Source organism: Rhinopithecus bieti, unplaced genomic scaffold, assembly GCF_001698545.2.
Source record: "Rhinopithecus bieti isolate Rb0 unplaced genomic scaffold, ASM169854v2 scaffold_2408, whole genome shotgun sequence".
Classification (NCBI taxonomy): Eukaryota; Metazoa; Chordata; class Mammalia; order Primates; family Cercopithecidae; genus Rhinopithecus; species Rhinopithecus bieti.
In genome coordinates this window covers 637,856-665,259 of record NW_016803672.1, presented here as the reverse complement: position 1 = coordinate 665,259, position 27,404 = coordinate 637,856, and the positions used below count along the sequence as shown (strand labels likewise).

Below are 27,404 nucleotides of genomic sequence, written 5' to 3'. Positions count from 1 at the left end.
CTGCCAACCAGACGTCGGGGCAGGGCTCGGGGGGTCCCAGGGCTTCCAGAGCCAGGGGGCAGGGGCGGGGCTGGAGGGGAGGAACGGGAGCCAGAGACCTGGGGGGGCGGCATGGTGGGCCGGGCTGGTGCTGGGCGCTTGGCTGTTGAGGAAGGAAAGGGTGAGGGATGTTGAGCATCCACGTGGCCTGTGGTGAATCCACCAAGCTCCGTGCCCCCTCACAGCCTTTGCATCTGCCATTCCCTCTGCCGGGAACACCGTTTCTGAGGCTGGCTCCTCATTATCTAGGCCTCTCCTTGTGCCCTTCACCCCCTTGGAAGCCCCTCCCTGAGCACCCTAGTTAGAGCTCCACCCCATGCCCCACCCGAGCTGCTCCGTCACATTTTCCAGTTTTATTTTCTTTGCAGGATTTTTTGTCCTCTGAAATTATCTTGTCCATTTATTTCTAATTTTTAAAATTTCTTAAATTTTGAGACAGGGTCTCGCTGTATTGCCTAGGCTGGTCTTGCACTCCAAGGCTCAAGCGAGCCTCCTGCTTTGGCCTCTCAAAGTGCTGGGATGGCAGGCGTAAGCCACCGTCCCTGGCCTATCTTGTTCATTTTTATTTTACTGTAGACTACCTGCCAGCCCTGGTCACAAGGCTCCCAGAGCTGTTCCACCTACTCCTGGCTGTCCACTGCCCACTGCCTCCACTGCCTCTGGGGCTGGGCAGGGCCACCCGAAGGTGTCAGTCACTCTCTCACCTGGCCGGCTCTAGGTCAAATTGACAGGTGAGTGTGCCAGAAGGGCTCAGGAGGTCCCTGGTTTCTTCCCACCCCTGCCACCTCCTCTCCTTCACTGCACTGCCTTTTTTGAGACAGAGTCTCACTCTTGTGAGTACAGTGGCGTGATCTTTGCTCACTGCAACTTCCGCCTCCCAGGTTCAAGTGATTCTCCTGCCTCAGCCTCCTAAGTATCTGGGATTATAGGCATCCGCCACCTTGCCCAGCTAATTTTTGTATTTTTAGTAGAGATGTGGTTTCACCATGTTGGCCAGGCTGGTTCTTGAACTCCTGGCCTCAAGTGATCCACCCGCCTTAGCCTCCCAAAGTGCTAGGTTTACATGTGTGAGCTACTGTGCCTGGCCCCTTCACTGCCCTTTAAAGACTCCCTCCTTCCACTATAGTCTGTGACTTTTGGGCCTCTGGAGGGACGGGACTCCAGTACCCCAGCACTCACGCCGGCTCCCCTTTAGTGGGCATTTGCTGTATGCCAGGGCCAGGCACTCTTCCAGCAGCACCACTGAAGGCTTCGTGGAGCCCCATAAGGTAAGTGCAGACACTGTCCCATTACACAGAGGAGGAAGATGAGGCTCAGACAGGTGAACTCACTTGCCCAAAGTCAAAGAGCTCAAATCTAAACCCAGCGTGCCAGGTGGCAAAACCTGGGCTTTTTATCACCTTGGTTCCTGGCCTCCCCTGGCTGCCTAAAAAGATAGGAGGACCTGGGACTGCCTGTCCCCTCTCCCCGTCCACCCTCTGTCCCCTCCTCCCTCCCACAGCCAACTCACTCCTCCGAGCCATATCCTCCACTGGGGCAGCTGTCTCCGGGGGGCTCCTGGTGACCTTGGGGGAGGCTGGTCTGGGGGGCACCTCAGACTCTGTCCTGCAGAGGGAAGGAGAGGATGGGGCAGACTTGGTCACCTCCCAGAAATCTCATGGAATCCTGGCAAGTCTCCAGCTGCCAGGTGGAGTCTGGATCCTCCCAGCACTATCACCCTGTCCCCACCATCCACTGAGGCCCTGGCTGCTTTGTGACCCTGGGACAGAATCCATATTCCTCCAGGGACCAGGAGGGAGCCCCACCTGCCTGGTAGGTAGGGCCAGGATGGGGACAGGATGGGAGGTGGGACATAGGGCCTGACCTCTGCCCCAGCTCAAGGCCTCCATGTGCTTTTTTTTCTTGAGACGGAGTCTTGCTCTGTTGCCCAGGCTGGAGTGCAATGGCACGATCTCAGCTCACTGCAGCCTCCATCTCCAAAGTTCAAGCAGTTCTCCTGCCTCAGCCTCTAGAGTAGCTGGGATTATAGGCACACACCACCATGCCTGGCTTTTTAAATTTTTTTTGTAGTAGAGATGGGGTTTTGTCATGTTGGTCTTGAACTCCTGGACTCAAGTGAACTTCTGCCCACCTTTGCCTCCCAAAGTGCTGGGATTACAGGTGTGCGCCACCTAGCCTTGTTTTGTTGTTGTTGTTGAGAAGTCTCGCCCTGTCACTCAGGCTGGAGTGCAATGGCACGATCTTGGCTCACTGAAACCTCCGCCTCCTGGGTTCATGGGATTCTCCTGGCTCAGCCTCCCGAGTAGCTGAGATTACAGGTGCGTGCCACCATGCCCTGCTAATTTTTTGCATTTTTAGTAGAGATGGGGTTTCACCATATTGGCCAGGCTGGTCTCAAACTCCTGACTTCAAGTGAGCCACCTGCCTCAGCCTCCCAAAGTGCTGGGATTACAGGTGTGAGCCACCACACCCGGCCATTTCTTTTTCTTTCCTTCTTTTTTTTTTTGAGACAGAGTTTCACTCTTGTTGCCCAGGCTGAGTGCAATGGCACGATCTTGGCTCACCACAACCTCCGCCTCCCTGGTTCAAGTCATTCTCCTGCCTCAACCTCCCAAGTAGCTGGGATTACAGGTGTGCGCTATCATGCCTGGCTAATTTTTTGCATTTTTAGTAGAGATGGGATTTCACCACGTTGGCCAGGCTGGTCTCAAACTCCTCACCTCAAGTGATCCACCTGTCTTGGCCTCCCAAAGTGCTGGGATTACAGGTGTGAGCCACCACACCCGGTCATTTCTTTGTGAGACAGGATCTCACTCTGTCGCCCAGGCTGAGTGCAATGGCACCATCATGGCTCACTGTAGCCTCGACCTCCTAGGCTCAAGAAATTCTCCCACCATAGCCTCCTGGGTAGCTGGGACCACAGGTGTGTACCATCACAACGACCTCATTTATTTTTTGTAGAGATACAGTCTTGCTATGTTGCCCAGTCTGCCTCCACGCCATCTTTATAAAATGCTTTGGCCACTGGAAGCCAGAGAGCAGGTGAGAAGCAGAGGGGGTCCCAGGCTCACTCCTCACTGCCTTCGGGTCTCTGCTTGGTCGTCTCTTCCTCAGGGAGGCCTTTCCTGGCCCCACAGCTAAAGTAGTCCCCTGCGCTCTCCCTTATCCTGCTCCCCCTCCCTTGGCAGCGCCTCTCCACCTAACACTATAGAGAGAACGCACCGGTGGCTGTGCTTGATGCTGTCTCTCTCCCCCTGTGCCCTGGAATGTGAGCATTTGTCTTGCTCATCAGGAAATTCAAGGTGTGAGCTGCAATGCTCTGTGGTACCCTGAACAGCAGCTGCTTGGTATGGAGGCACCACGGTACCACAAAGCCCTTCCAGATTTAAACGATCAAAGAGAAGACTGCAGCCAAGCATGGTGGCTCATGCCTGTAATCCCAGCACTTTGGGGGGCCGAGGCAGGCAGATTGCTTGAGGCCGGGAGTTCAAAACCAGCCTGGCCAACATGGGGTAACCCTGTCTCTACTGAAAATACAAAAATTAGCCAGCTGTGGTGGTGCATGCCTGAAGTCCCAGCTATTCAGGAGGCTGAGGCAGGAGAATTGCTTGAACCCAGGAGGTGGAAGCTGCACGGAGGCCAAGATCTCGCCACTGCACTCCAGCCTAGGCAACAGAGCGAACTCCATCTCAAAAAAACAAACAAACAAAAAAAGAGGCCGGGTGCAGTGGCTCACACCTGTAATCCCAACACTTTCAGGGACCAAGGTGGGTAGATCATTTGAGGACAGGAGTTCAAGACCAGCCTGGCCAACATGGCGAAACCCCATCTCTACTTAATATACAAAAATTAGACAGGTGCGGTGGCACCTGTCTCCCAAGTAATCCTAGTTACTCGGGAGGCTGAGGCATCAGAATCACTTGAACCTGGGAGGCACAGGTTGCAGTGAGCCAAGATTGTGCCACTGCACTCTGGCCTGGGCGACAGAGTGAGACTCTGTCTTAAAAAAAACAAAACAAAACAACTCTGGAAGGTATTTACAGATTCCAAAACCATCATCTCTCGAGTTCCCTAGAATTGGACACAAAGCCTGGTATATAGTAGGTGCTCAGGAAATTGCCACATGATGAACAGGGCACACATCAGTGGCTGAGACAAATACTGTCTCTGAGTCTGTGCCCCACCCTCTCCAAACTAGGAGATCTGGTCTTTGGGATGAAAACACTAATAATTACATTTCTAAAAATTCAGCTTCCAGCTCTGAGACATGGTGCCTCAGGCAGACTGTCTGTGGGACCACCACAGGAGCCATTCATGCCCCTCAGTCCTCACCTTTCCTTGGTAGCTGCTGAGGCCAAGGCTGGGGCTGGAACTGGAGCTGGGGTGGTGGCTGGGGTGGGCACGGCAGTGGGTGGAAGTTCCTCAGAGGCCAGCCTGTCACTGACCGTGTCCTGGAGGGTGACAGCTGAGAAGAGGCCTGACACGTTGAAGTTGATGTCTGGAGACAGAAGGAGCGGAGATGGCTCTCAGAGACTGTGCCAGACTCCTCACTCCACTGGCTGGGACCATTCCCCCTTCCCCTGAACCCCTGTGGACCATGCTCAGCTTCCCCACTCCCGTGTGGGTCTCATCACAACCCCACAAAGCAGGCAGACCATCCCATTGTAGAAATGAGAAACTGAGGCTCAGACTTCCTCCTGGACTCATGGTGAGTTTGTGGGGCTGCAGGGGAGGGAGCAGGGCAGAAGGAGGGCACCCAGCAGGGTATCCATGCAGGCAGGAGTTTCACCTCCAGGGAAGAGGGTGTCTGCACTCTGGATCAGCGCCTCGACGACACCCACCACCTGGATGGAAGACACGGAAGCCGCATCCAGCTGGGCCTGGTCCCTGGGACAAAGAGATGCATCTGCTTAGCAAAGGGTTTGTGACCCCAACTCTCTGTCTGGTCCTGTGCTGGTCAGTGGAGACATGAGGATCCATCATATTGAGTCCTTGTTCTCAAAAAGCCCACAAACCACCAATTGATGGTAAATGTGTCACTCACGTGCCAAATGTCCCCCTTTCCTCACCCTGACAGACATCACTAATTAATCAAGGACACTTTCCCTCATGGTTGTGATACAGACAGCCTCTACCAAGCAAATGCAATCAGCACGTGGGAGGAAATCTTGCCATCTGTGGCCAGGTAAATAATGATGACTCCTCACATAGCACTGCACTTTACACTTTTTATTATTTCTTCTTTTTTTTTTTTGAGACGGAGTCCTGCTCTGTCGCCCAGGTTAGAGTGCAGTGGCGTAATCTGGGCTCACTGCAACCTCCACCTCCTGGGTTCAAGCGATTCTCCTGCCTCAGCCTCCTGAGTAGCTGGGATTACAGGCGTGTACCACCACGCTCAGGTAATTTTTGTACTTTTAGTAGAGACGGAGTTTCACCATGTTGGCCAGGCTGGTCTCGAACTCCCGACCTCAGGTGATCCACCCATCTCGGCCTCTCAAAGTGCTGGGATTACAGGCATGAGCCGCCGTGCCCGGCCTATTTCTTCATTTTTTTTTTTTTTTTTGAGATGGAGTCTTGCTCTGTTGCCCAGGCTGGAGTGCAGTGGCACAATCTTCGCTCATTGCAAGCTCCGCCCCCTGGGTTCAGGCCATTCTCCTGCCTCAGCCTCCTGAGTAGCTGGGACTACAGGCGCCCGCCACTACGACCAGCTAATTTTTTTGTATTTTTAGTAGAGACGGGGTTTCACAGTGTGCTAATTTTTTTGTATTTTTAGTAGAGGCAGGGTTTCACAGTGTTCGCCAGGATGGTCTCGATCTCCTGACCTCGTGATCCGCCTGCCTCAGCCTCCCAAAGTGCTGGGTTTACAGGCATGAGCCACCGCGCCCGGCCTATTTCTTCATTTTTAGAGACAGGGTCTCATTCTGTCGCACGCTGGAATGCAGTGGCTCCATCATGGCTCACTGCAGCCTTGACTCCCTGGGCCCAAGCAGTCCTCCCACCTCAGCCTTCTGAGTAGCTGAGACTTCAGGTGAGCACCACCATGCCTGGCTAATCTTTTAAATTTTTTTGTAGAGACGGGTCTCATTAAGTTGCCCAGGTTGTTTTCAAACTCCTGGGTTCAAGTGATCTTCCCACCTTGGCCTCCCAAAGTCCTAGGATTACAGGCATGAGCCACTGGACCTGGCTTGCACTTCACAGTTTCTAAAACATTTTCCAATTCATCATATCACCCATCCCCAAAGCAAAAGCCCTCAAAGTTTGTATGATTTCTCCCCAATTTACAGATGAGGAAATAGAGGTTCTGAGGGTGACTTCCTCAGGCCCATCTCTGGAAGGTAGAGGGGTGGAGCTATTAATAGAACCTGATTGAGCCAGACGTGGTGGCTCACACCTGTAATCCCAGCACTTTGGGAGGCTGAGGCTGGTGGATCACGAGGTCAGGAGATCAAGACCACCCTGGCTAACACGGTGAAATCCTGTCTCTACTAAAAACACAAAAAATTAGCCAGGAGTGGTGGTGCGCACCTGTAGTCCCAGCTACCTGGGAGACAGAGGCAGGAGAATCACTTGAACTGGGGAGGCAGAGGTTGCAGTGAGCAGTGATCGTGCCACTGCACTCCAGCCTGGGCAACAAGAGTGAAACTCTGTCTCAAAAAAAAAGAAACAAAACAAAACAAAACAACCCGAACCCCATCTCTGGGCTCCCAGCTTCCCATGCCACTAAACATCTCATCGCCACCACTGGCCAGAATGCCCAGAATTCCTCTCTCCAAAGCCCTGTGGCCTGCATGGCCCCTTCAGCCCATTCCTCACAGCAGCCTCAAAAACAGGAGCTGCTCAACCCACTCCAAAAATGGGGACACCGAGGCCCAGGGGAAAGATAAGACAACAGATGTTTGGGGTGGGATCTGCCTTCCTCCTCCCACCTCCCCCAGCCCACGGCCCCTCACCCTTCTTTCTCAGGTGGCCACAGCAAGTTGGGTCCCAGGACTATGGCGATGTTGCTGGGTGTCATCTTGTTCACCTCCTGCTCCTCGGCCAGCCGTGCCAGGAACTTCATCAGGTACCTAAGGGCGGAGGCAGGCTTAGGCCAGGGGCAGAACGCACCCAGCCCTGAGAATTCTCCAGCTCAGGGTTTCCGAAGAGTGTGAAAGACACTGCCCAGAATGGTCTTAACATTGTCACAGTTAAAGCAGCTTATCTGCTGAGCGCCAACCCTGCGGCCGGCACTGAGCCACGTTGAGTCCTTGAAGCCACCCTACAGGGTAGGGACTGTTACAGTCTGCATTTTTCAGATGATGACGCCCAGTGGTCTGCCCCGAGGTGGCATGCGAAGTCAGGCAGTATGGCTTCAAAAGTTCAAGGTCTCATTCACTTCAATGCTTTACATAAAAATATGTATGTGACTAATTCGGCCGGGTGCAGTGCCTCACACCTGTAATCCCGGCACTTTGGGAGACTGAGGCGGGTGGATCACCTGAGGTCAGGAGTTCGAGATCAGCCTGACCAACACGGTGAAACCTCATCTCTACTAAAAATACAAAACTTAGCCGGGTGTGGTGGCAGGTGCCTGTAGTCCTAGCTACTCAGGAGGCTGAGGCAGGAGAATTGCTTGAACCTAGCAGGCGGAGGTTGTAGTGAGCTGAGATTGCACCACTACACTTCAGCTTGGGTGACAGCATGAGACCCTGTCTCCAAAAAAAAAAAAAAAAAAAAAAAAAAAAAAAGAATAATATATAGTATATAGTTAGTACCCTACTGTACTATATATATGTAAATGACTAATCCATCAAAGCTACATTTGCAGAAATATTTCTTAGAATACAGTGACAAGGCCAGGCTCAAGCCCAGGGTCCCTGACCCCAGCTGGGCTCTGGCTCTGCGGCAGGCTGGGGGGGCGGGCTTGGGCTCACTTGAGGTTGCTGAGGTTCTCAGGGGGCAGGCGGCTGCACACTTCTTGGAGGGCCTGCAGCCGGGCCCCTGGCTCCTTCAGGCTGCGGGGGGAATGGAGAGACCTGTCAGCCAGCGCAGGGCTACCCCCTTGCATCCTCCTCCTCCCCATCCCCTCCCTCCTCCAACATCCTCACCTGGCTGCCCTCATCCAGTCGTCATAGAGGTCGAAGGTCATCAGGGGCTCTGGCAGCTCCCGCAGATAGGACTTGAGGGCACCTGAAGCAGGAGTGTGGGGAGGGTCAGAGGCAGCCCCCACCCCGCTCTCCCACTTTCCCTGTAGAAGGAACCTCTGGCCCTTGTTCACACTAACGTGTCTAGGTCTGACAGTTTCTTTGGGCTGCAGGCCCTTTTGAGAAAATGAAGGCTAGCCATCTTTTCCCCAGAAAAATGTACAAACATTTCGGGGCGCTCATGATGGATCCCACATTAAGAACCCCTGAGCATCCTCAGTCTCCTCAACAGAATATCAAGTCTTGAAGCCAGGCTATCTTGGGATCATTTCAAGCCACTGCACCCCTTCCCCCCAACCTCCTGCCCAGGGCTCCCCGGATCAGGCACCTGCCACGGCGTGCGGGTCGGAGCAGAACTCCTCCAGGCTATGGGGGTCCGAGGCCATCGTCTGCTTGAGACGCTTCAGCACTGAGGCCCCAGCAGCCAGACGGAAGAGACCCTGGGTTCAAGAGGGGGCAGGCAAGGGTCATAGAGGAGTGGGCAGGGCAGGATACCCAGGGGCCTTGTAGCCTGGGGTGTGTCACTGGCCCTCGCCAGGCCTGTGTCCCCACTGGTCTGGCCGGCAGTGTGGGCACCATGGTGTCCACAGGCCTCAACCTTCAAGGTCTAGAATTCTGAGCAAAGGGCGGGGCTGGGAAGTCTGGGAGGAGGTGGGAAAAATCATGGGGAAATGGGAGCCCAGTCAGAAGTGGAAGCGGGGGGCCGGGCGTGGTAGCTCACGCCCCTAATTGCAGCACTTTGGGAGGCCCATGCGGGTGGATCACTTGAGACCAGGGGTTTGAGACCAGCCTGGCCAACATGGTAAAACCCCATCTCTTCTAAAATAAAAAAAATTAGCTGGGCATGGTGGTAGGCATCTGTAATCCCAGCTACTTGGGAGACTGAGACACAAGAATTGCTTGAACCTGGGAGGTAGAGGCTGCAGTGAGCCAGGAGCGCACCACTGCACTACAGCCTGGATGACAGCGAGATCCTGTCTCAAAAAAAAAAAAAAAAAAAAAAAGGGCCGAGCACAGTGGCTTATGCCTGTAACCCCAGCACTCTGGGAGGCCGAGGCAGGTGGATCACCTGAGGTTAGGAGTTCAAGACCAGCCTGGCCAACATACTCTCATCTCTATTAAAAAATACAAAAATTAGCTGGGCGTGTTGGCGCACGCCTGTAGTCCCAGCTACTTGCGAAGTTGAGGCAGGAGAATCACTTGAACCCAGGAGGCGGAGGTGGCAGTGAGCTGAGATCGTGCCACTGCACTGCAGCCTCGGTAACAGAGCAAGACTCCGTAACTCAAAAAAAAAAAAAAAAGAAGTGTAAGGGAGAAAGGAGGCCCCAGCAGGATTGCTGAGCAGCTCAAAACTAATTTGGGGTATCTGCCACCTCCAGGGTCTGTCTTCAGGACAGGGGGGCAATGTATTCACAGCAGATCCAGCCAGTGTGTGCCAGTGGAGCCCCTAGTTTGAGAAGTCACCTTCTCATATGACGCTGGGCATGGTTACCTCTGTAACTCTGTCTCCCTCTTGTGAAATGGAGCCAGGAGTGCAAAGGCTGCTAGCACAGCGCCTGGCCCACGCGAGCATCGACACGCGGGAGGTAGTGTGGATGCCGCAGGAGGTGACCATGTCTTCTCCCAGGGAACTGGGCTCGAATGAGGGAATTACAGGCACCAGGACAGGGCAGCATGTGGGGGGTCTGGGACAGAATGAGGGCCCCAATGCTCCTCCTTCCCCACCTGCCCCAGGAGACCCCACCTCTTCCTTCATGCCCTCAGAAAGCAGCATCATGACGCAGGCCTCAATGGGCAAGGCAATCTCCCGGCCCAGCTCATGCAGGTGGGTTGCCAGCGACACCCCATACACCCTGGAGAAGTGGGTGGCTGCCATCGACGGGGAGTGGTCTGCAGGGATGAAACAGATCAGCGGCCCAGGGCCTTTCCACCCAAGCAGTCAGGCAGGGGCACCCCCCTGATGTCCTCAAGGCGGTACTACCTGCCACCGACTGTCCAGGCCCACATCTGAAATCATCCATCATATCTCTCGAATCGGCCCGCCTCCACTGCCTCTGTCCTAGTCTAGGCTACTGTTGCCTCCTTCTGCCTCACAGGCCTGGCTCTAGTCCTGGCCCTTCACTCCACCCTCCACATGGCAGCCAGAGCAGCCTCTCCGTCACAGATTAAACCCAGCTCTCAGAACCCAGCCACAGCTTTCTGCTGCCTCAAGCTTCTCAATAAGCCCCGAGCAGGGCGGGGTCAGGGGTGTGGTATCGCCGGGCCTATATCCCCACCTGCTTGGCCGTGGTTCTCCCTCAGCTCAGCCAGGGCTGTGTCCAGAGAGCTCAGTGACCTGCGATGGTAATCGGCTTGAATCTCCAGGAGCTGTGGGGACGAAGGGACACCCTGAGCGGAAGTGAGGGAAGCTGAGCCTTCTCTAGGGTCCTTGAGAGCAGACACCCCCTCCACCATCTCACAGAGCCCCACTGGCCCCTGGCTGTGGCATTCAGCCCCGAGCTCTGGATGGCTGGGGCCCGGTCTTGGACTCACATGAATGAAATAGTTGGCATAGGAGTCCTCCTTGGTAACAAAGTGGTACAGGTCAGCCAAGTACTCGTCCTTGGGGACAGAGAGGGGAGAACTTACATTGGGTGAGGCTGGGGGTCTAGAGGGAAAGAGGAGGCTTGGAGGGATTGGTGACCCACCCCAGTCCACACAACTGCAGGTGGAAGTCCCAGCCAGGCTCCTCTCTTCTGCCAAGGTTGGTGCTTGGGGCCAGGCCATGGAAACTCCCTCAAACTTTTCTGGCTTCTCGTCCCCATCTCTGTGTCCCCATAGCCTTAGCACAGTGCCCTGTTTTTATTTGTTTTTGTTTTTTTGTGCGGTTTTTTTTTTTGAGACAGAGTCTCTCACTGTTGCCTGGGCTGGAGTGTAGTGGCGCGATCTTGGCTCACTGCAACCTCCGCCTCCTGGGTTCAAGCAATTCTCCTGCCTCAGCCTCCCAAGTAGCTGGGATTATAGGCGCCTGCCACTACGCCCAGCTAAGTTTTTGTATTTTTAGTAGAGATGGGGTTTCACCATGTTGGCCAGGCTGGTCTTGAACTCCTGACCTCATGATTTGCCTGCCTCCCAAAGTGCTGGGATTACAGGTGTGAGACCCCGCGCCCGGCCATGCACAGTGCTGTTATCATCCAATCATTCATTCACTCTTCATTCATTCACTTACTCATTCAGCAAACACACAGAGACTCAGGGAACAGACCAAGTCTCTGCCTCCCCATGTTATGCATGGGGTACAGACAGAAGAGGGTACAAGGGAATGGCGGAGCTCTGCTGCCTCCTAGCCACATGGCCTTAGGCACGTCATGTCACCCCTCTGAGCTTCAGCTTCCTTGCCTGTGAGATGGGGCCAGGACCCACCCCTGCCACCCCTATACATCCAGGAGACCCATGTGGCCCTCACCCTGCATTGCTCCACCTTCCTCTTCAGCTCCTCCTCCTCCTCCTTCAGCGACTCCACCTTGTTGGCCATAGTCGTGTGGCTGTGACTGCCCGGGCCGCCTCCCAGGCCTTGACTGCTGCCTGAATTCTTGGTTGCCTGACTGAGCCTGGGGATGATCCCAAGGGGAGCTGGTCACCTGCCCTGTTGCATGTCCAGAGCCAAGTGTCCCCTCCATACAGCAGACCACATGGTATTCTAGGATTTAGAGCTGCAGATCTGAGAGCTCCACTGGCTGGGGCCTCTGCCCAGGCTGGGCTACGAGTGCGCTGGGTTGCCCCCTGGTGGCGGGTTTGGTGATCACAGCCACCCAGCAGAGTGGAGAACGGGGTTGGCCGCAGGACTGTTTATGGCGGTCCTACGCTTTGGGGTCGCCCCAGCACCAGCTGTGACACACACGGGCACACCCTCACAGATACCCTCACCACCTGTGTTTCAGGGACCAGGCATGCGCAAGTATACACACTGTACTCAGCGGACCCCACAGCATCCTCCCGGTGTGGCCAGGGCCTCATAGCTCTACAACCATCTCTGTGGGCTGACCCAGATATGAGCCCCCTGAGCGGCCGGGGCTCCCACCTGCTCTTGAGTGTGTTCCAGTCGGACACGAGCTTCTGGAGGCTTTTCTTGTGCTTGAGGATGGCTGGCAGCTCCTCCTGAGGATGGGCATGGGGGGTCAGTGTGCTGGGGGAGGAGGGAGCCAGCAACCGGGGAAGCTGGGGGCTGGGAGCAGGGCACAGGCTCACCTCACTCAGCCTGCTGAGTGGCTGCAAGACGTCCCTCTCCAGGGTCATCTCAAACTCGGCCAGGATGCGGGCCAGCTGGTTCTGGATGGCACAGCTCATCTCCAGGGCCTTCCTGTGGACACAGCACCCCATGGGCCCAGGCGCCCGCTGCCCTCACCTCCACTGGAAACACCTAGTGGGGCCTCTCCTCCTTCAATTCCGGCCCCTCCTAGATATCCTTCATCTCTGCTAAGGCCGAACACCCTCCCAGGCCTGGCCGCCCTCACTGACCTGAGCACTGTCCCCGGCCTGGTCATTCTTCCGATGTGGATGCCCTCACCACCTGGACCCCTCCCAGCTGAGATCACGTCTTGGTAGCCCCAGGTGAGGGCAGGGCCCCGTCTATGCTCACCCCATGCTGGAATCAGGGTCCAGCTCCTTGAAGCTCTCGGCCATCGTGGTGGACAGAGCCATGAGGGGAAGCTTCTTCTGCAGAAAGGTTGGGGCCGGCGGTGAGTGTTCTTGCCTCCCTCCACCCTGCCTGAGCACCAGGCCAGCCCCTTGGGGGCAGGCGAGGAGGGAACCCAGGAATGCCACAGTCCCAGATGAGAGTAGAAACAAGATGACAAGGCGTGGTGGGGGTGACATTTCCCTGAGACCATGGATGGAGCCCCTCCCCATCTGGAGTGCCCTTTTCCTCTTCCCAGAAGCCACTTGACTGGGCAGGAAGGGATGACCAAGTCCTACTGCAGACTGGGAAACTAAGATGCAGGGAGGGCAGGGAGCTTGCCCCAGGTCACATGGGTGGAGGGAGAATGGGAGGGGGAGCTGGCCTGGGAATGGGGGCTCTTTCCCCTGTCCCAGGGTATATGTGGCTGACCTAGCCACTGCTGAGCTCCAACGCTCTATGACTCCCAATTTCCTTGCCTTGGCCACACTGAATTGTCATCTGATTCCAAAACATGGCCCCACACTCCAACCCCATCTGGAGTTACGGAGAATGCCTGCTTTGGGATCAGAGACCAGGGTTCAAACCTCAGTTCTGCCACTTACTGGCTATATGACCTTGGGCAAGTGACTTTACCTCTAAGCCTCCAATTCCTCATCTGTAAAACAGTGCCTTTCCCTAGGGTTGTCGCCAGTGTTCCATGAGACAATGCGCTAATATGTTAGCAATAGGCTGGCAGTTATCAGCCAATAAACACTGTCTCTTGATTAATACATGAGTATCCCTCAAAAGCCAGCTCAATTGCTACCTCCTTCAGGAAGCCCTCTGAGGCTGCCCCATTGACAGCCTGCTCTGCATGCTGACTGGACAGAGAAGTTCAGGTGCTGGCAGAGGCCTGGCCTTGGCTTATGGGGATTGGTGCACAGGGAAGTGGGGTAAAGGTGACAGGGAAGGTACAGGGCCTTTTGAGTGCAGTGCCAGAGAGGCCTTGGAACAGAGCAGTCTCCATGCCCTTGGTGCCACTCAGACTGGCAAGGAAACCCCAGCCCCGACTTTGCTTCCCCATTGGATGGAAGTCTCCTGCTCAGGCTCCTCCTTCCCAGGACCCCCAACTCACCACCCGCTTGTCCATGTCTGCCCCACTCTGGCCCTGCAGACAGGCCTGCAGCCGCTTGTGGACGTTGTGGGCTGCTCGCTTGGCCGGCTCCAGCCGCTGTTCCACCTGGGAAAGGGGTGTGGAGGTTAAGGATCAAGAAAGGTTGTCTCCCCTTGAGCAGGAAACTTTCTCCTGTCCCCTGGGGACCCCATGGCCAACAGCTTGAGGAATGACTCAACCTGGGCCCCTAGCTGGCATCCCCGCCCTGGCCCTCTGCTCCGACAGCCTGCACAGGCCTGCCTTCCCACCCGCCCGGCCCAGGCACGTACCTGCAGCAGGTCCTCACCCAGGAACTCAGCGGTCTCCGGGGTGCTGCGGGGGGAGAGTGCTTCTGCTGAGCCTGCCTGGGTTAGAACACCCCCTGCTCCCCCTCCCCGCAGCAGGGCACCTGGACCCCAGTGCTTCCACTGTCCCTCCCAGGTGCGGCCCGCCCTGGGTGGCCCAGTTGCCTCATCCCAGTCAGAGCACATTCCACGGGGGTGGGAATAGGATACCTGAGTTTTTCCTCCTCCACCCAGGGCTGTGTCCTGAGAGAAGGCGGACAGATGAAACTGAAGGGGAGGCTGGGAGACCCACCCAGGGCCTAGCTTTGGGACATAGAAGCCTCTCTTCTGCCCACTCCCAAATCCTCAGTCCACCCCAGGAGGAGGAGTATTAGCTGGCTCCAAGAACGGGAAGTGCGGGAGCTCAGAGTCCTGGGCTCAGTCACACAGCACTCTGGACTACAGCTGTGTGCAGGGGTGCACAGGCCCCTGGACCCCACCTGGGGACACATGGGGGATGCCGAGGCCCATGGCAAGGTGGCCTGACTGCCCAGGCTACATAGGCATCTGCGCCAGTGTGAGACTAGAACCAGGTCTCTGGACACCCGGTCCCCTCCCGGGGCCCAGAGAATGGGGAACTCCTGCGGCGGGGAAGAGGAGCAGAGAAGACAGGCCCTCAGAGGCTCCCCAAACTTCCGGCCTCCATGCCACCGGCTCAGAGGCTGCGGGTGGGAGCTGGGAGACGTGGGGATGTTTCCACCTGAGTCTAGGAAAAGCAGAAACGAGACAGAGAAGCAGGAGGCCCCTGAGGTGGGGGGAGGGGGAAGGGAAGGGACGCTGCAGGCCAGGGGCAGGCCCCTCCTCCCGCCAGGCCAGGACCCGTCTCCTCCCCTCGCCCCAGGTCTGCGGCCCTAATGGACCCTCCTCCCTCCCCGGCCCAGCAAGCAGAGGTGGTGAACTGCCCCATTGTCCAGAGGGAACAAGTGAGGTCAGGAGGACCATCCACTTAGAGACTCGTGGAGACAGAGAAATCTCAGTGTCCTAGGGCAGAGAGCATTCTCCCGCCTGAAGCCCCCTCCAATCCAGTAAGGGGGGGCATCCCTTCCCGCAAAGGCCATCCCGGTCCTCCAGCTCTGCCCGAGAGACGGGGGCGGCGTTCAGAAGGGAGGAAGAGAGGGTCTGGCCGCTCAGAGAGTGGCTGCCTAGCCGTCCCCAGTCTCCCCATCCCCGTCTCCCCAACCCTTTTACGACCCCTCAGGTCCTGCCGGGGTAAGAGTGGGGCTGGAAGGGGGTGACACTCACCGTCCCAAGCTGCCCGTCTGGGCCAGCTGCCGCATGCGGTGCAGCTGCCTCTTCATCATCTTGGGGCGGGCTGGGGCTGCGGGGTCACGGCGGGGTCGCGGGCCCGGGCAGCCCCCGGCCCAGCCTGTCTCTCCTGCGGCGCAACTCTCGCCCCGGATGGGTGGGCGGCGCTCTCGCTTCCTGGGCCGCCGCGCGACTCTCGCTGGCGGCCGGCTCTCTCCTCCCCCGCTCACGACTCCGCCCCGGCCCCAGGTCACTCCTCTCTCCAAGTTGGTTTCCTCGGTCTCCCCCGGCTTCCGGGCCCACCGGCGACCCCCGGCCGGGCCCCGCTGCTGTCAGTCCGCCGGCCGCGGCCGTCCACAGGTTGTGCCCCGCTCCTCCTCCCCGCAGCGCCCCGCCCAGCCCTGGTGGCGGGAAGCAGGTAAGCCCGTTCCTGCCCCCGCGCCCGCAGCCCGCCCCTGATGGGGTGCCTGCCCCACCCGCAGCCGGCAGGCCCAGGGTATAAATAACCTTTGCATCCCTCGCAAAGGGGAAAGAGGATGCCAAGCGAAGGAGGGGTGGGTCTTTCTGACCTGTCCTGGCCCCTCTGGGCTTGCAGGGATACTGCTCTGCACTTCCTCCCGCAATGGACCTCTGGCCCCCTGGAACTAAACCCCCCACCACTCGATGACTGGCTGGAAGCTTTGGCTTCCTGGGGCCAAGGGCTGTATGGCCGTGGACAAGTCCCTGGAACTCCAGACTCGCTTGTCTCTAATGGTCTGATGGGCCAGCTGTCCTGGGCCTGCCCATCCCGCAGAGTGGACAAGACACCCCTGCCTGCCCTTTAAGGGAGGTGTGTGCCACCCCCCCAGCCACCAGGAACCCTCCCAGAGCGGTTCCCGACACCCTGTTCTCCACATCTCCCGGCAGTTTGCTCCATCTGTGAAGCTCATCTCCTCTCATTCCTCCTGGCAAACGGCCTCAGTCCCCCTTCCTTCTTGTAGGGCAATGATGTGGGTGCTGCTCTGACCGCCCCCAAACTCAGTAGTTCTCTTTGGCCCTCCCCTCAACACAGAGTTAGGCATACAGTAGGTGCTCCATAACTGCTGGTTATACAAAATGTGAGAGCCTTTGGGAGACAGTAGGCTCTCCTTACCCAGCACTGCTGTGGCATCAGGAGCCGCAGGGGTGGGGGGGAGGAGGGGAGGGTGTGCCCAGGAGGAGGGGAAGGTGTGCCGCAGAGTCCTGCCACACCCTCTGCACTTTGCTTTGTTAGTTTCAGTTCAGTTTGAGACTAGAGCCACTACTGTGTGCCAGTGCAGACTGGGCGCCTCTCAGAGGCAGGACCTTGGCCCCACACATCTCCATTCTCCCAGTGTCCAGCACTGGGCCTGGCACACTCACTGGCTGCTTCTCTCTTCCCTAATGAGGCAGGCCTCACTGGGGGTGGGAGGAGCTGAGAAGGGAACCCAACAGCTGCCTGCTATGGCCAGAGCCTCCCAGATGGGAGCCCACCTGAGTGTGGAATCCTGGTGGGAAGTTGGGAGGCTCCAAGATCAAAGCTCAGGCCAGGATGAGATGTCAGGCAAGGTTCCCTCCCCCATCTCCCTTTTCCCAACATGAAGACTGCTGGCCAGTGACTGTGGGTGGCATGGCAAGGGAACCTCAGGTGCCATCCTTCCTGTCTCTGGAAGTCTCTGGACTATGTAGTGCCCCCACTCTGTTCCAGCCAAGCCTCCAGCCCAGACCACACTGGGCCTGAGCTTGTCTGCTTCTCTAGCTGGCCGAAGGTCCTTGAAGGCAAGGTTTGGCTTATACCTCTGTCCCTCCTAGATGTGCCCAGTCCTGAGCCCCAGCTCTGGCCTGAGGAGGGGTCAGTACACGTGGGTTGTAAAGGCAGCTGTGGTGGAAACTATCCGAGCCATATTGTCAGGCTAACTGAGCTCTTGCCCCGCACCCCTGCCCTCGTCTCCAGACTCCCCTCCAGCCAGACCCAAGCGTCCTGGGCAGGAAAGGTGCCCTGGGCCTTTGAGTTGGATTCGGGTGGGACGGCTGTGCCTCCTAGCTGGGTGATGGGTAGATTTTAGGCCCTCCCTTGTCACACTTGGATGTTGAATCATAGAAGGATGGACTCCCCAAAGGTTGGGTTAGAGTTATAGGCTGTTCCTTAGAAGGATGTTGTAATCAGAGACTTATGGACTCAGAAGTTTTGATCAGTGGGTGTTGGGATCATGGCCTTTCTAAACTGTGGACACAGAAGGGGGACCTCAGGGATCCCCAGCCAACCCCTCATGGGACCCTTTCCCAATCCAGGGGCCTGTTGACTTGGGTGGTTCTCTACTAGGCTGGTCTTAGCTGGCTCCTGCCAAATCCTCTGGGGCCCAACAGTGTGCCTGTCACAGTGGCTCAGGCAGCAGGCACAGAGAGAGCTCAAGGGTGTGGAGGAAGCTAGCTGGCCAGGCTCTGGCTCTCACTAGCTGGGTGACCTTAAGTGGGACACTTCACCTCTCTGAGCCTCAGCATCCTCCTCAGTAAATTGGAAATAATAGTACCTACCTCATAGAAGGATTAAGTGAATTAATAGATGCAAGATGCTTATAAAGTGCCTTGTGCTGTTTCTTGTTACCATCGTTATTCAGCTTGCCAAGTCAGGAATGGAAAGACCCCTTACCCCCATTCCTGCCGCCCCAGAGACCCCTGTGTGTGTCTAGCTGCCTTGGGACAATGGGACTTTTTGTCAGTGCTATAGCATATCCTCCCATGAGGCTGTTATCACTGTCCCCATTTTACAGGTGAATAGCCCAAGGCACCTGGCCTAAGGTCCCCAGCTGGGAAAGTGGTAGAGGCCAAGTTAGGAAGCAGATCTGACAGTCTCCTAAGCCCACATGGGCTCTCCCGCTGTGCCAGACCCAGAAGCATTGCCTGGGAGCTCCAGAAATGCTGGCCCTCAGCCCCGCCTTAACCCCTGTGGTTGCTTTGAGGGCCCGGCAGCCTCTGTGCAGATTTGTCTGCAAAAGCCTGGGACAGTCTAGGTAGCGTGTGTTGGTAAGGCTTGAGCAGGATGTGGGCAGGGAGGTCAGCAGCTGAGTGGTGGTGGTAGCAGGGGCTGCAGGAGCAAAAACATCCTATTTTAGACACTTTGACAAATTGCCTGTTTGTAGCATCCCGCGGTACTGCCCTATGTGTGGGCTTCCACCCAGAGCAGCTGGGGCATAGTGAGATCTCTGGAGCTCTAAAAACTCCCTCTCCTCCTTCCCCAAGCCCAAAGGACTTTCCAGGAAGTCCTGGGGTGGCCCTAAGGCCTGAGGACTCCATTTTAATCCCGATAGCCCTGGAGGAGTGTGTACCCTTAGCCTAGCTCCAGAGGACAGCCCGACAGAGGCTGGGGGGAGGACTTGGGAGGTAGGGGGCAATGTGCCATCCTGGTAGACACTTCAAGACTGCTGGCCCAGGCTCAGCCCCTAATGTGTGACTTCTCTGAGCCTCACTTCCCATTTCACAGGGCAGTTCAGAGGCCTAAGGCGGGAGGCTACAGGCATCAGGTCTAGTGTCGTACCAGGTCCGGGGGCTCGTCTTGCCTGCCTTGCTGGGCCAGTGCCCTGGTTGGGGGGCCCAAAGAGACGGGGGTAGGGGGTATGTCGAGAGACCAGGCACAGTGGCTCACCACAACACTTTGGGAGGCTGAGGCGGGTGGATCGCTTGAGCCCAGGAGTTCTAGACCAGCCCAGGCAACCTGGCAAAACTCCGTTTATACAAAAAATAAAAATATTAGCCAGGCATGGTGGCACACGCCTGTGGTCCCAGCTACTCAGGAGGCTAAGAGGGTAGGATTGCCTGAGCCCAGGAGGTCAGGGCTGCAGGGAGCTGTTTTTACAAGACTGCCCTCCAGCGTGGGTGACAGAGACCTTGCCTCAAACAAACAAAAAAAGAAAAAACTGACTAGGGGCCGGGTGCGGTGGCTCACACCTGTAATCCCAGCACTTTGGGAGGCCAAGGCGGGTGGATCACCTTAGGTCGGGAGTTAGCCTGACCAACATGGAGAAACCCCGTCTCTACTAAAAATACAAAATTAGCAGGATGTGGTGGTGCATGCCTGTAATCCCAGCTACTCGGAAGGCTGAGGCAGGAGAATCGCTTGAACTCAGGAGGCAGAGGTTGCAGTGAGCCAAGATCGTGCCATTGCACTCCAGCCTGGGCAACAAGAGCGAAACTCCGTAAAAACGACGACGATAACAACAACAAAAAAACTGACTAGGCAGGAGCAGGCTCCCAGGCTCCCAGGCCCTTACCACTTCTCCTGGCTGCCATAAACAAAGAGTGTGCTGTGGTTGCTGAAAACCAAAATTAACTGCTGCCTCGGCCAAACCAACAGAAATGGAAGTGTGGCTTCGAGATCTGGGAAGTCCCACTGGTCTTGGCATGGCACTGGGGGTCACCCTTCAAGAGACAGAGCACACGCCTCCCCAGTGCACTGCATCCCAGCCCCTGAGACTGCAGGGCGTAGTGGCCCGGACCTCTGTGCAGCAACACGGTATTTGGGGAAGTGGAGGCCTAGGGTCCTCTCCTCTGGTTAAACCCACCCCAGACTCTCAGACAGATGCAGGGCTTCTGTGCTATCTCATGTCTTCACTCTCAGGGTGCCACACTAGCTCCCAAGTCCTTGCCAGCTTGTGAACTCTTAGGACAGGGGTTGGCCCAAGGGCTGCTCAGGAAACACTGGCATGACGGACAGGATGGTTGGGTTAAGGAGAAGGCAAGGGAGAAGGTCCAAAGGCTGAAGGGACCCCACCTCCCCATCCCCGGAACAACATCCTGGGTCCCTCCAAAGCTGACAGCCTGGCTCCTTTGCCCAAGGACTCCTCAGAGGGACCTTATAGCTCGAGTCCCTCTCCCCTTTTCCAGAAAGGAAAGCACCTTCCTCAAAATCACACAGAAAGCCAGTGACCCAGCCAGAACCAGCCCCCAGACTCCCAGCTCACAGTCCCACCTGTTCCCCACACCAACCTGTAGTCCTCCCTGCCATGGCCAGTAATGAGACTGTGCTGGAGGTGGGACTCCAGCACCCCAGGTGGATGCTGCAGGCGATATGGTTTTATTTCAGGTAGAATAAACTTCCAACCTGAGTTATCTTCAGGAGACATCACAAGTGTGAGTCCTGCAGGGTAGGGGAGGGGAACAGGAACGAGGCCACGTGGCTTCCAGGGTGTCTGGAAGCCTCCAGGGGCCAGACATCTGTCTGGAGGGCTGTGCTAGGGTGGGAGTCCCACTGTAGGGATCTGATAGGAGGCGCCCGCGGGGTGCAGCTAATGCCTCTTGTCCCCTCAGCAGTAAGGTGGACATGGAGGAGCTCTCAGCCTGCGCTTCCAGTGTGGGCCAGCAGAGAGGGGCCCCTTGCTTGCTGATGAGTGTTAAAGAGAGTACAGGCTGGGAGGCGGGTGTGCTGGGCAATTCTCCAGCATGTCACAACCATATCTAAGGAGAAGGGTTCAGCGGCCAAATTCTGATTGGGAAACACTAGATGAGACAAAGTGAAAATGGCTTCTTAAATGAGGGACTTCCCAGGGTCTAGTATGGGCTCAGTGCGCTCAGCAGAAACCGTGGGCAGTCTCCCCCAACTCATCTGAGCAGGGAACACGTTCCTGCAGAGCCACACGCAGGGCTGGCCTCCCACACAACGGGGCCCATCTGCCTGGACCTGCGCCCCCTCGCTGGAGGGCTCTCCCAGCTGTGTGGCCTCGAAGCCACGCCCAAGCTTGGACCCCGGCCTCCTGGTTGGAGAAAACTCTGATAGCACTATGTCGGAGAGAGCTGCCGCTGGGAGTGGCAAGGGCCCAGCTCAGGGTCCCTGGGTCGGGTCTGAAACAAACTGCGGCTCTGAAACAAACTGCGATTGGTGCTGGGCAAGGGAGCGACGTCTGGGGAGAGGGAGAAGCTGGGCTTGGACTTCCCTCCGGGGTGCTACAGCATCGAGGTTGTGTGGAGGGCTGAGCACAGCAGGAGGAAGTCATGAGGAGCCAGGGGCCTCCCCCTCCGTGTCTGTAGCAGCTGGGGCTCCTGCCAGGCCCTGGCGGTCGCCCACTTCCAGCTGGGACGGTCCTGGTCCGCCACAGCCCAGCGCCCTCTCTGATGACTCAGCACTGGCCACAGGCCCCTTTGCAGGGCCTCTTCCGGTGCAGGGCCTGGGGGCGGTGGGGAGGGGGCCCACGGCCTGACCTCCAAAGACGGAAGTGGAGAGGTCTACAGGGCAGCCCTGGGGACCCTGAACTCAACCCCTCCCGTCTCCCTCAACCTCCAAAGGGCCACAAGAGCAGGTGGTCCCGGAAAAACGATGTTTTATTTTCATAAATATTCCTGCTCTCACTCACACACTGACCCCACTTCTGACCACGGACAGATGGATAGACAGATGTGAGACACCCACAGGAGGCCCCAGCAGAGGCCAATGAATGAAGGAGACACACTGAGAACTCTAGGCGCCCCACAGCTCCTCACTGGGGCCATGGGCCTCGGGCATTACCCTTGAGCCCCCACAGTCCCTCAGGGGGCCCAATGGCAAAGGGAGACCCCCCAGGAGGAGTAGGGGCCAGGTGAGGTTCCCCAGCCTGGCCCCTGTGGCTGTGACCATAGGGCCAATCCGGAAGAAAAGCAGAGTCAAACCACACACCAGAGTGCAAACAGCTGGGGTGTAGGCGTCACCCCCAGTCACTGGGTTCCTATGGAGGAGGCCTGAGCTGGTTCCTAGCTCCAGCATGGCCCCCGAGTTATGGCTGGGCCTTCCCATAAGGCATAAGACACAGGCAGGGAAGACCCCACCCCAGCTGGGGTTGGGGCTGGGCCTGAGGTCCTGGCCCTTTCCCGACAGCTGTGCTTCCTCCCCATGACCCCAAGTTCTTCCAAGGCTACACAGCCCCTCCCTCTCCAGGTCCCGGTGATGGAGACCCCAGTGGCGCAAACCCAGGCCCAGCCTCCTACTGGGTTTGGCTCAGCAGGGGCGGGGCTGGAGCAGGAGGGGGAAGAGTCACTTGAGGGCTACAAGGGTGTGGGGAGAAGCACCAGGTCTGGGGGTGAATGGCCGTGGGCAACAAAGGGTGTCCTTGGCCACCACTGCCTTCCTCCAGGCTGGACAGTGACCGGTCCCTCTGCCCCTTCCTCTCCCCAGCCCCTCTCTGTTCTAGAGGCTCCCCCAGGTTTCGGGTGCGGGGAACTGGTCCACGTCCCCCATCTCGTTGTAGGTCTGGTCGCCCATGGTGAAGGTGAGCTTGTAGCGGAGGCGAACCTTCTCCTGGGGAAGAGGTGGCAAAGGCAGAGGGGTCAGAGGAGGAGAAGTGGCCGCCTCCACCCCGCAGCACCGCCTCGGGTCCCCTTACCTTCTGGGGGTTGGCAAGCAGCAGGACTTGGGTGATTGCTGAGGGGTGGACGATGGGGTTAAACGCCGGCAGCTCCGTGCCAGAGGGTGGCTGCAGCTTCACCTTCATCACCTGCGGGCAGACGGCAGGATGGGCATAGCTAGCCCTGGCTGCTTGCCCTGCTCCGAGGAACCAGGCCCAGCCTGCCAGCTCCCCTCCAGGGGTCCTGGGGCTCAGTCCTTCTGGTCCCTTCTACCCACTGAACACGCAGCAAGGGAGGGAGACCTGCCCCCTGACAGGTGGCTCCCCACCCAGCTCCATGTCACCCTGCCTTGAGAGGACGGAAGCATGCCCTGTTTGGCTTGTCACCTTGGGGACAGCTGACTGGAACACGATGTTGCGGATGGGCTGGGGGGCGGTGCTCAGCATGGAAACCACCACCACCAGCACGTCGGAGCGCCCTGGCAGTGGGTCACGGGCAAAATGGAAGAGGACGCGGAAGCCGTGCTGGTCATACACAGTCACGGGCAGGATGCTGCCTGCGGGAGAAGGTGGGAGGGAGATGGGACAGCTGAGCTGGAGCCCATCCGCTCAGCCCCCAGCCCCCACCTGGCTCACCTCAGGAGCTGACTGCTGTACTGGCAACAAGAGCAAAGCCCTCCCTTGGGGCCTTACCTGGACCATGGGTGGTAGTGCAGGCAGGGGCACAGAGCGGTGCCCAGAGAGGGCAGGTGAACCCCCAGTCTGATAGTGAAGGCAGGACACCCACCCCAGAGCCGAGTCACAGCCCAGGTTCCCCCAGTGCTGTGTGGCTGCTGCCTGGAGTGCTGGGGTGAGGGACTCTGGGCGAGGGTAAGGCTCACGCTGTGTGACCTCGCGGCAGTCACTCCCCTTCTCTGAGCTCAGGGTTCTCCTACTGGTGAGAGGGGCAGCTCTGCCCACTGCTGGGGGACACTGCGGGGGTAGTGTCTTTGGTCACAGGGAGCTCATAGAGGGCAATCTGAGGACCACCAGGCCTCATGTGTCTGCTCGGGGCCTAGGGCTGGGCCATGGTCCCCCTACTGCTCCGGGGCTGGAAAAGCCCAGCCTTGGATCTGGGTCTTTATCATGGTTCAGTTCTGTAATTTGGGGGAGACCCCAAACCTCTCTGTGTCCTAAGCCCTGCCTTCCTGGGGAAGGAGGGGCCCAGAGTCCATTCCCTAGAGGTCTTCTTGCTTGTATAAGCCTGGAGTTTGTACAGCAGTCCTCTGATTCCTTATCTGGGGCAGATAAGGAAACTAACTCCTGGGAAGGGCAGGGCCTTGTTCAGAGCTCCCCACTGGTTGGCCAGTGGCAGAGCCAGGGGAGCCCCGCTTTCCCACCAGCTTCCCCAGACAGAGCTCCTGACAGGGCAGCAAGCTGACCCAGCCCAGCCCAGCCTGCCCCAGCCCTACTCACTGGGCTTGATGGACTCCAGGGGCACAGTGATGCTGGCCAGTGAGAGCTCGGTTGGTATGGGCTGCTGCGGAGGCTTGGGGGGCTCCGGGGACACGGTATGGAGAAGGCTGGTGGCGCTGGAGCTGGGGGAGCTGCAGCTGCTGCTCTTATTCTGCAGGTCCCGGAGTGTGAGCCGGGGGGCTGGCTGCTGCTTCTCCCTTAATGGGGAGACAGTGCATTAAGAAGTGATTCTTGGCCAGGTGTGGTGGCTCACGCCTGTAATTCCAACACTTTCGGAGGCTGAGGCGGGCGGATCGCTTGAGCTAAGGAGTTTGAGACCAGCCTGGGCAACATGGCAAAACCCAGTCTCTATAAAAAATACAAAAAACTAGCTGGGCGTGGTAGCACGCACCTGTGGTCCCAGCTACTCAGGAGGCTGATGTAGGAGAATCGCTTGAGTTTGGGAGATGGAGGATGCAGTGAGCCGAGATCATGCCACTGCACTCCAGCCTGGGACAGGGTGAGATTCTCTCTCAAAAAAAGAAAAAGAAGTGATTCTTTGGTGATGGAGAGATCAGGGGCACAGGAAAGGCTGGGCTTCCTGGCTCTGTCCCTGACACGTGGCTGTCTCTCTGGCCTTGGGTCTTCTTACCTTTAGAAGGAGCAGCTCTTGTTCTCCCTACCCCCTGCACCCCACCTGCTCACTCCAGCCCAGTGTCCTCCCCTCTGCTGGCCTTCTGGGCCTTTCTCAAGAGAGCTGGGAAAGCCTGAGGGGAGGCCAGGCCAGTGGGCCTAGGTCTCATAAACTGTGCTCTGTGAGCTGGGCCCAGGTCTGCCTTGGGCACTGCTGTGTTTCCAGAGGCAGGTACAGTGCTTGGCATCTGCTGCTTATAGAACAAGACAGCAACGAGCCTCTCCCTGCTGGGCCTGGACAAGCCCAGGAGAAGCTGCTGGTTTGTGGGAACAGGGAGTGCTCCCCACCCCATGCCAGCCATGGTGGGCCCTCACCACCGCACTTGCTGGGACTCCGGGGGCAGCGACTGCTGCAGGAGGGTCTTCCCCAGGAGGTCTAGGTCGTCCAGACCGCTGCTTGCTGGCAGGGATGTCTGCGCTGGGGGTCTGCTTTCCATACTGGGGGCCTGGGCCAGAGCAGGGGCTGGGGGCTCAGTGGCATCCGACGACTGTGGGGAAAAGGATGCAGGTGGGGTGGGGCTGTCTAGAGAGGTGTCAGCATCACCTGATCCTGCCTGAGGCTCAGTGTCCTCCCTGCAAATGACATCTAGGAAAGCAGTCACAGAGGTGAGGACCCCAGACCACCTGTGTCCATGATGCAGGTGGCTGGGTCTGGTTGAGGTTCTATATTCCAGGGACCTCCGTCACCCTCAAGAGAAGGGAAGAGGGATTGCCCATCTCAATCCCAATCCCGAAGGCTGGGCTGCAGCCCCAAGGCCGAGACGTGGTGAAGATACAGCTGGAGGTAAGGAGAGGCCCTCTACCCTGGGTGGGTGCCTCCAGGCCCCTGGGCCACCCCCTGGTCCTGGGCCCTTGAGCAGAGCCCACCCATCCTTTCAGTTTCCCCAGGCCGCTTGTCCCAGCTGCCCTGACCCTGGGACTGGGACAGGCCAGGCTAGTTTGTAGTCCCCTCCTACCTGGAAGCTGTTCCATCCGGTACCATCCAGGTTCAGGCCTGAAGGGGGTGTGGGGTCACTGAGGCCTGAGGGGAAAGCAGGAGAGAGGTGAAGGAGCTGGGCTGACCCTGCAGATGCCAGACAGCCGAGGGGCCATGTGTGCTGGCGTGGGGCTCCCTGCCCCTTTCTGATGCTCAGCACAGAGGGGAGAAACTCACACTCTCAGAGGGAACCAGCAGCAGAGCAGAACTAGAAACCAAGATCCCGGCAGCCCCTTGTGCTGACCCCACACATGCTTCCCCTCTTCCTGGCCAGGCCACTCCAAAGCTACTGTGCACACAGACAACAGATATCAGGACTTCCATCTTCACTTGTCATCTGGCAGCAGAGAGCAGGGTTGGGCTGCAGGGAGAAGAGTTTCCTCTCCTCATGCATCCAGGCAAGCAGAGAGCAGCTCTGTGCCCACCACTGGTCCACTTGAGGGACGCCTGCTGCATGACCATGGGCTAGGCACCGTGCTGGCTAAGCCACAATGTCTCCAAGAATACGAGGACAGGGCTGGACTGGGGGTGACGCTGAAGACCCTGTTGGCCCTGGCACATGCCAGTGAGGCTCACTGGTACTATGGAGGGCTGGGGGGCCCTGTGGATGGCTCTGGAACTAGCTGCCAATGGGAAGGAGGTAGCAGGTCACCAGCCAGCCTGACCTCTGCCTGCCCTGGAATACTGTCCGCCAAGTTCACCCCAGATCTGACCTAGAGAAGGTAAGGGATATTGTTTCTAGCAAATCCTGAAAACGTGAGGTCCAAACCGAAGTGCTACCTGACAGGCAAGGGCAAAGGTACCAGGAAGCTGTGACAGTTGGGTCTCTTCTAGATGCATTTCTTAAGAGGCCAGAGATAAAGTACATTGATGATGCTCTAGATGCGTCAGGCCCTTCAGATGCTGGTCTTGCTTAATCCTCAAACAACCTTCAAAAGTAGGGGTGAGCTTCTCAGCCCTCTTTTAGGGGTAAGAAAATGGACTCAGACTTGGTAAATAACCTGCCTGACAACACACAGCTGGAAAGTGGCAGAGTCTGGACTCGGACAGAGCATGGCCTGACTACAAGCATTTGAACACAACTCTGCCACTTGGCTGTGTGATCTTGGGGGGTGACAGCCTCTTCTGTAAAACGGAGACACCAGCCAGGTGCAGTGGCTAATGTCTGTAATCCCAGCTATTTGGGAAGCCGAAGCTGGGGTTTGAGATAAGCCCAGGCAGCATAGAGACTCTACCTCTAAAGAATAAAAGGAAAATAGCCGGGTGCGGTGCCTCACGCCTGTAATCCCAGCACTTTGGGAGGCTGAGGCGGGCGGATCATGAGGTCAGGAGATTGAGACCATCCTGGCTAACATGGTGAAACCCCATCTCCAGTGGAAAAAAAAAAAAAAAAAGGC

General features: G+C 57.5%; 2 protein-coding genes across 4 annotated transcripts in view; both read right to left on the bottom strand.

The window, feature by feature from the left end:
- Window positions 1-15,773, bottom strand: part of SH3BP1 (SH3 domain binding protein 1) — a 27,459-nt gene extending 11,686 nt beyond the window's left edge. Inside the window, exons 1-17 of the mRNA XM_017848338.1 lie at window positions 15,598-15,773; window positions 14,302-14,344; window positions 13,994-14,098; window positions 12,841-12,917; window positions 12,450-12,561; window positions 12,283-12,359; window positions 11,668-11,812; window positions 10,755-10,823; window positions 10,499-10,589; window positions 9,967-10,112; window positions 8,551-8,662; window positions 8,127-8,208; window positions 7,953-8,033; window positions 6,990-7,106; window positions 4,829-4,926; window positions 4,372-4,537; window positions 1,550-1,644 (exon numbers count right to left, since the gene is read on the bottom strand). Coding sequence (XP_017703827.1) covers window positions 1,550-1,644; window positions 4,372-4,537; window positions 4,829-4,926; window positions 6,990-7,106; window positions 7,953-8,033; window positions 8,127-8,208; window positions 8,551-8,662; window positions 9,967-10,112; window positions 10,499-10,589; window positions 10,755-10,823; window positions 11,668-11,812; window positions 12,283-12,359; window positions 12,450-12,561; window positions 12,841-12,917; window positions 13,994-14,098; window positions 14,302-14,344; window positions 15,598-15,656 — 1,675 coding nt within the window. The 5' untranslated portion in view covers window positions 15,657-15,773. The remainder of the gene's footprint in view (window positions 1-1,549; window positions 1,645-4,371; window positions 4,538-4,828; window positions 4,927-6,989; window positions 7,107-7,952; window positions 8,034-8,126; window positions 8,209-8,550; window positions 8,663-9,966; window positions 10,113-10,498; window positions 10,590-10,754; window positions 10,824-11,667; window positions 11,813-12,282; window positions 12,360-12,449; window positions 12,562-12,840; window positions 12,918-13,993; window positions 14,099-14,301; window positions 14,345-15,597) is intronic.
- A 6,118-nt stretch (window positions 15,774-21,891) lies between these two features.
- The window catches only part of GGA1 (golgi associated, gamma adaptin ear containing, ARF binding protein 1), a 29,087-nt gene continuing 23,574 nt past the window's right edge, over window positions 21,892-27,404 (bottom strand). For all 3 annotated transcript variants that reach the window (XM_017848281.1, XM_017848285.1, XM_017848295.1), the window contains 6 exons: window positions 25,988-26,052; window positions 25,347-25,519; window positions 24,360-24,556; window positions 23,292-23,461; window positions 22,944-23,054; window positions 21,892-22,858 (listed from right to left, as the gene is read on the bottom strand). In XM_017848281.1, coding sequence (XP_017703770.1) covers window positions 22,748-22,858; window positions 22,944-23,054; window positions 23,292-23,461; window positions 24,360-24,556; window positions 25,347-25,519; window positions 25,988-26,052 — 827 coding nt within the window. In that variant the 3' untranslated portion in view covers window positions 21,892-22,747. The remainder of the gene's footprint in view (window positions 22,859-22,943; window positions 23,055-23,291; window positions 23,462-24,359; window positions 24,557-25,346; window positions 25,520-25,987; window positions 26,053-27,404) is intronic.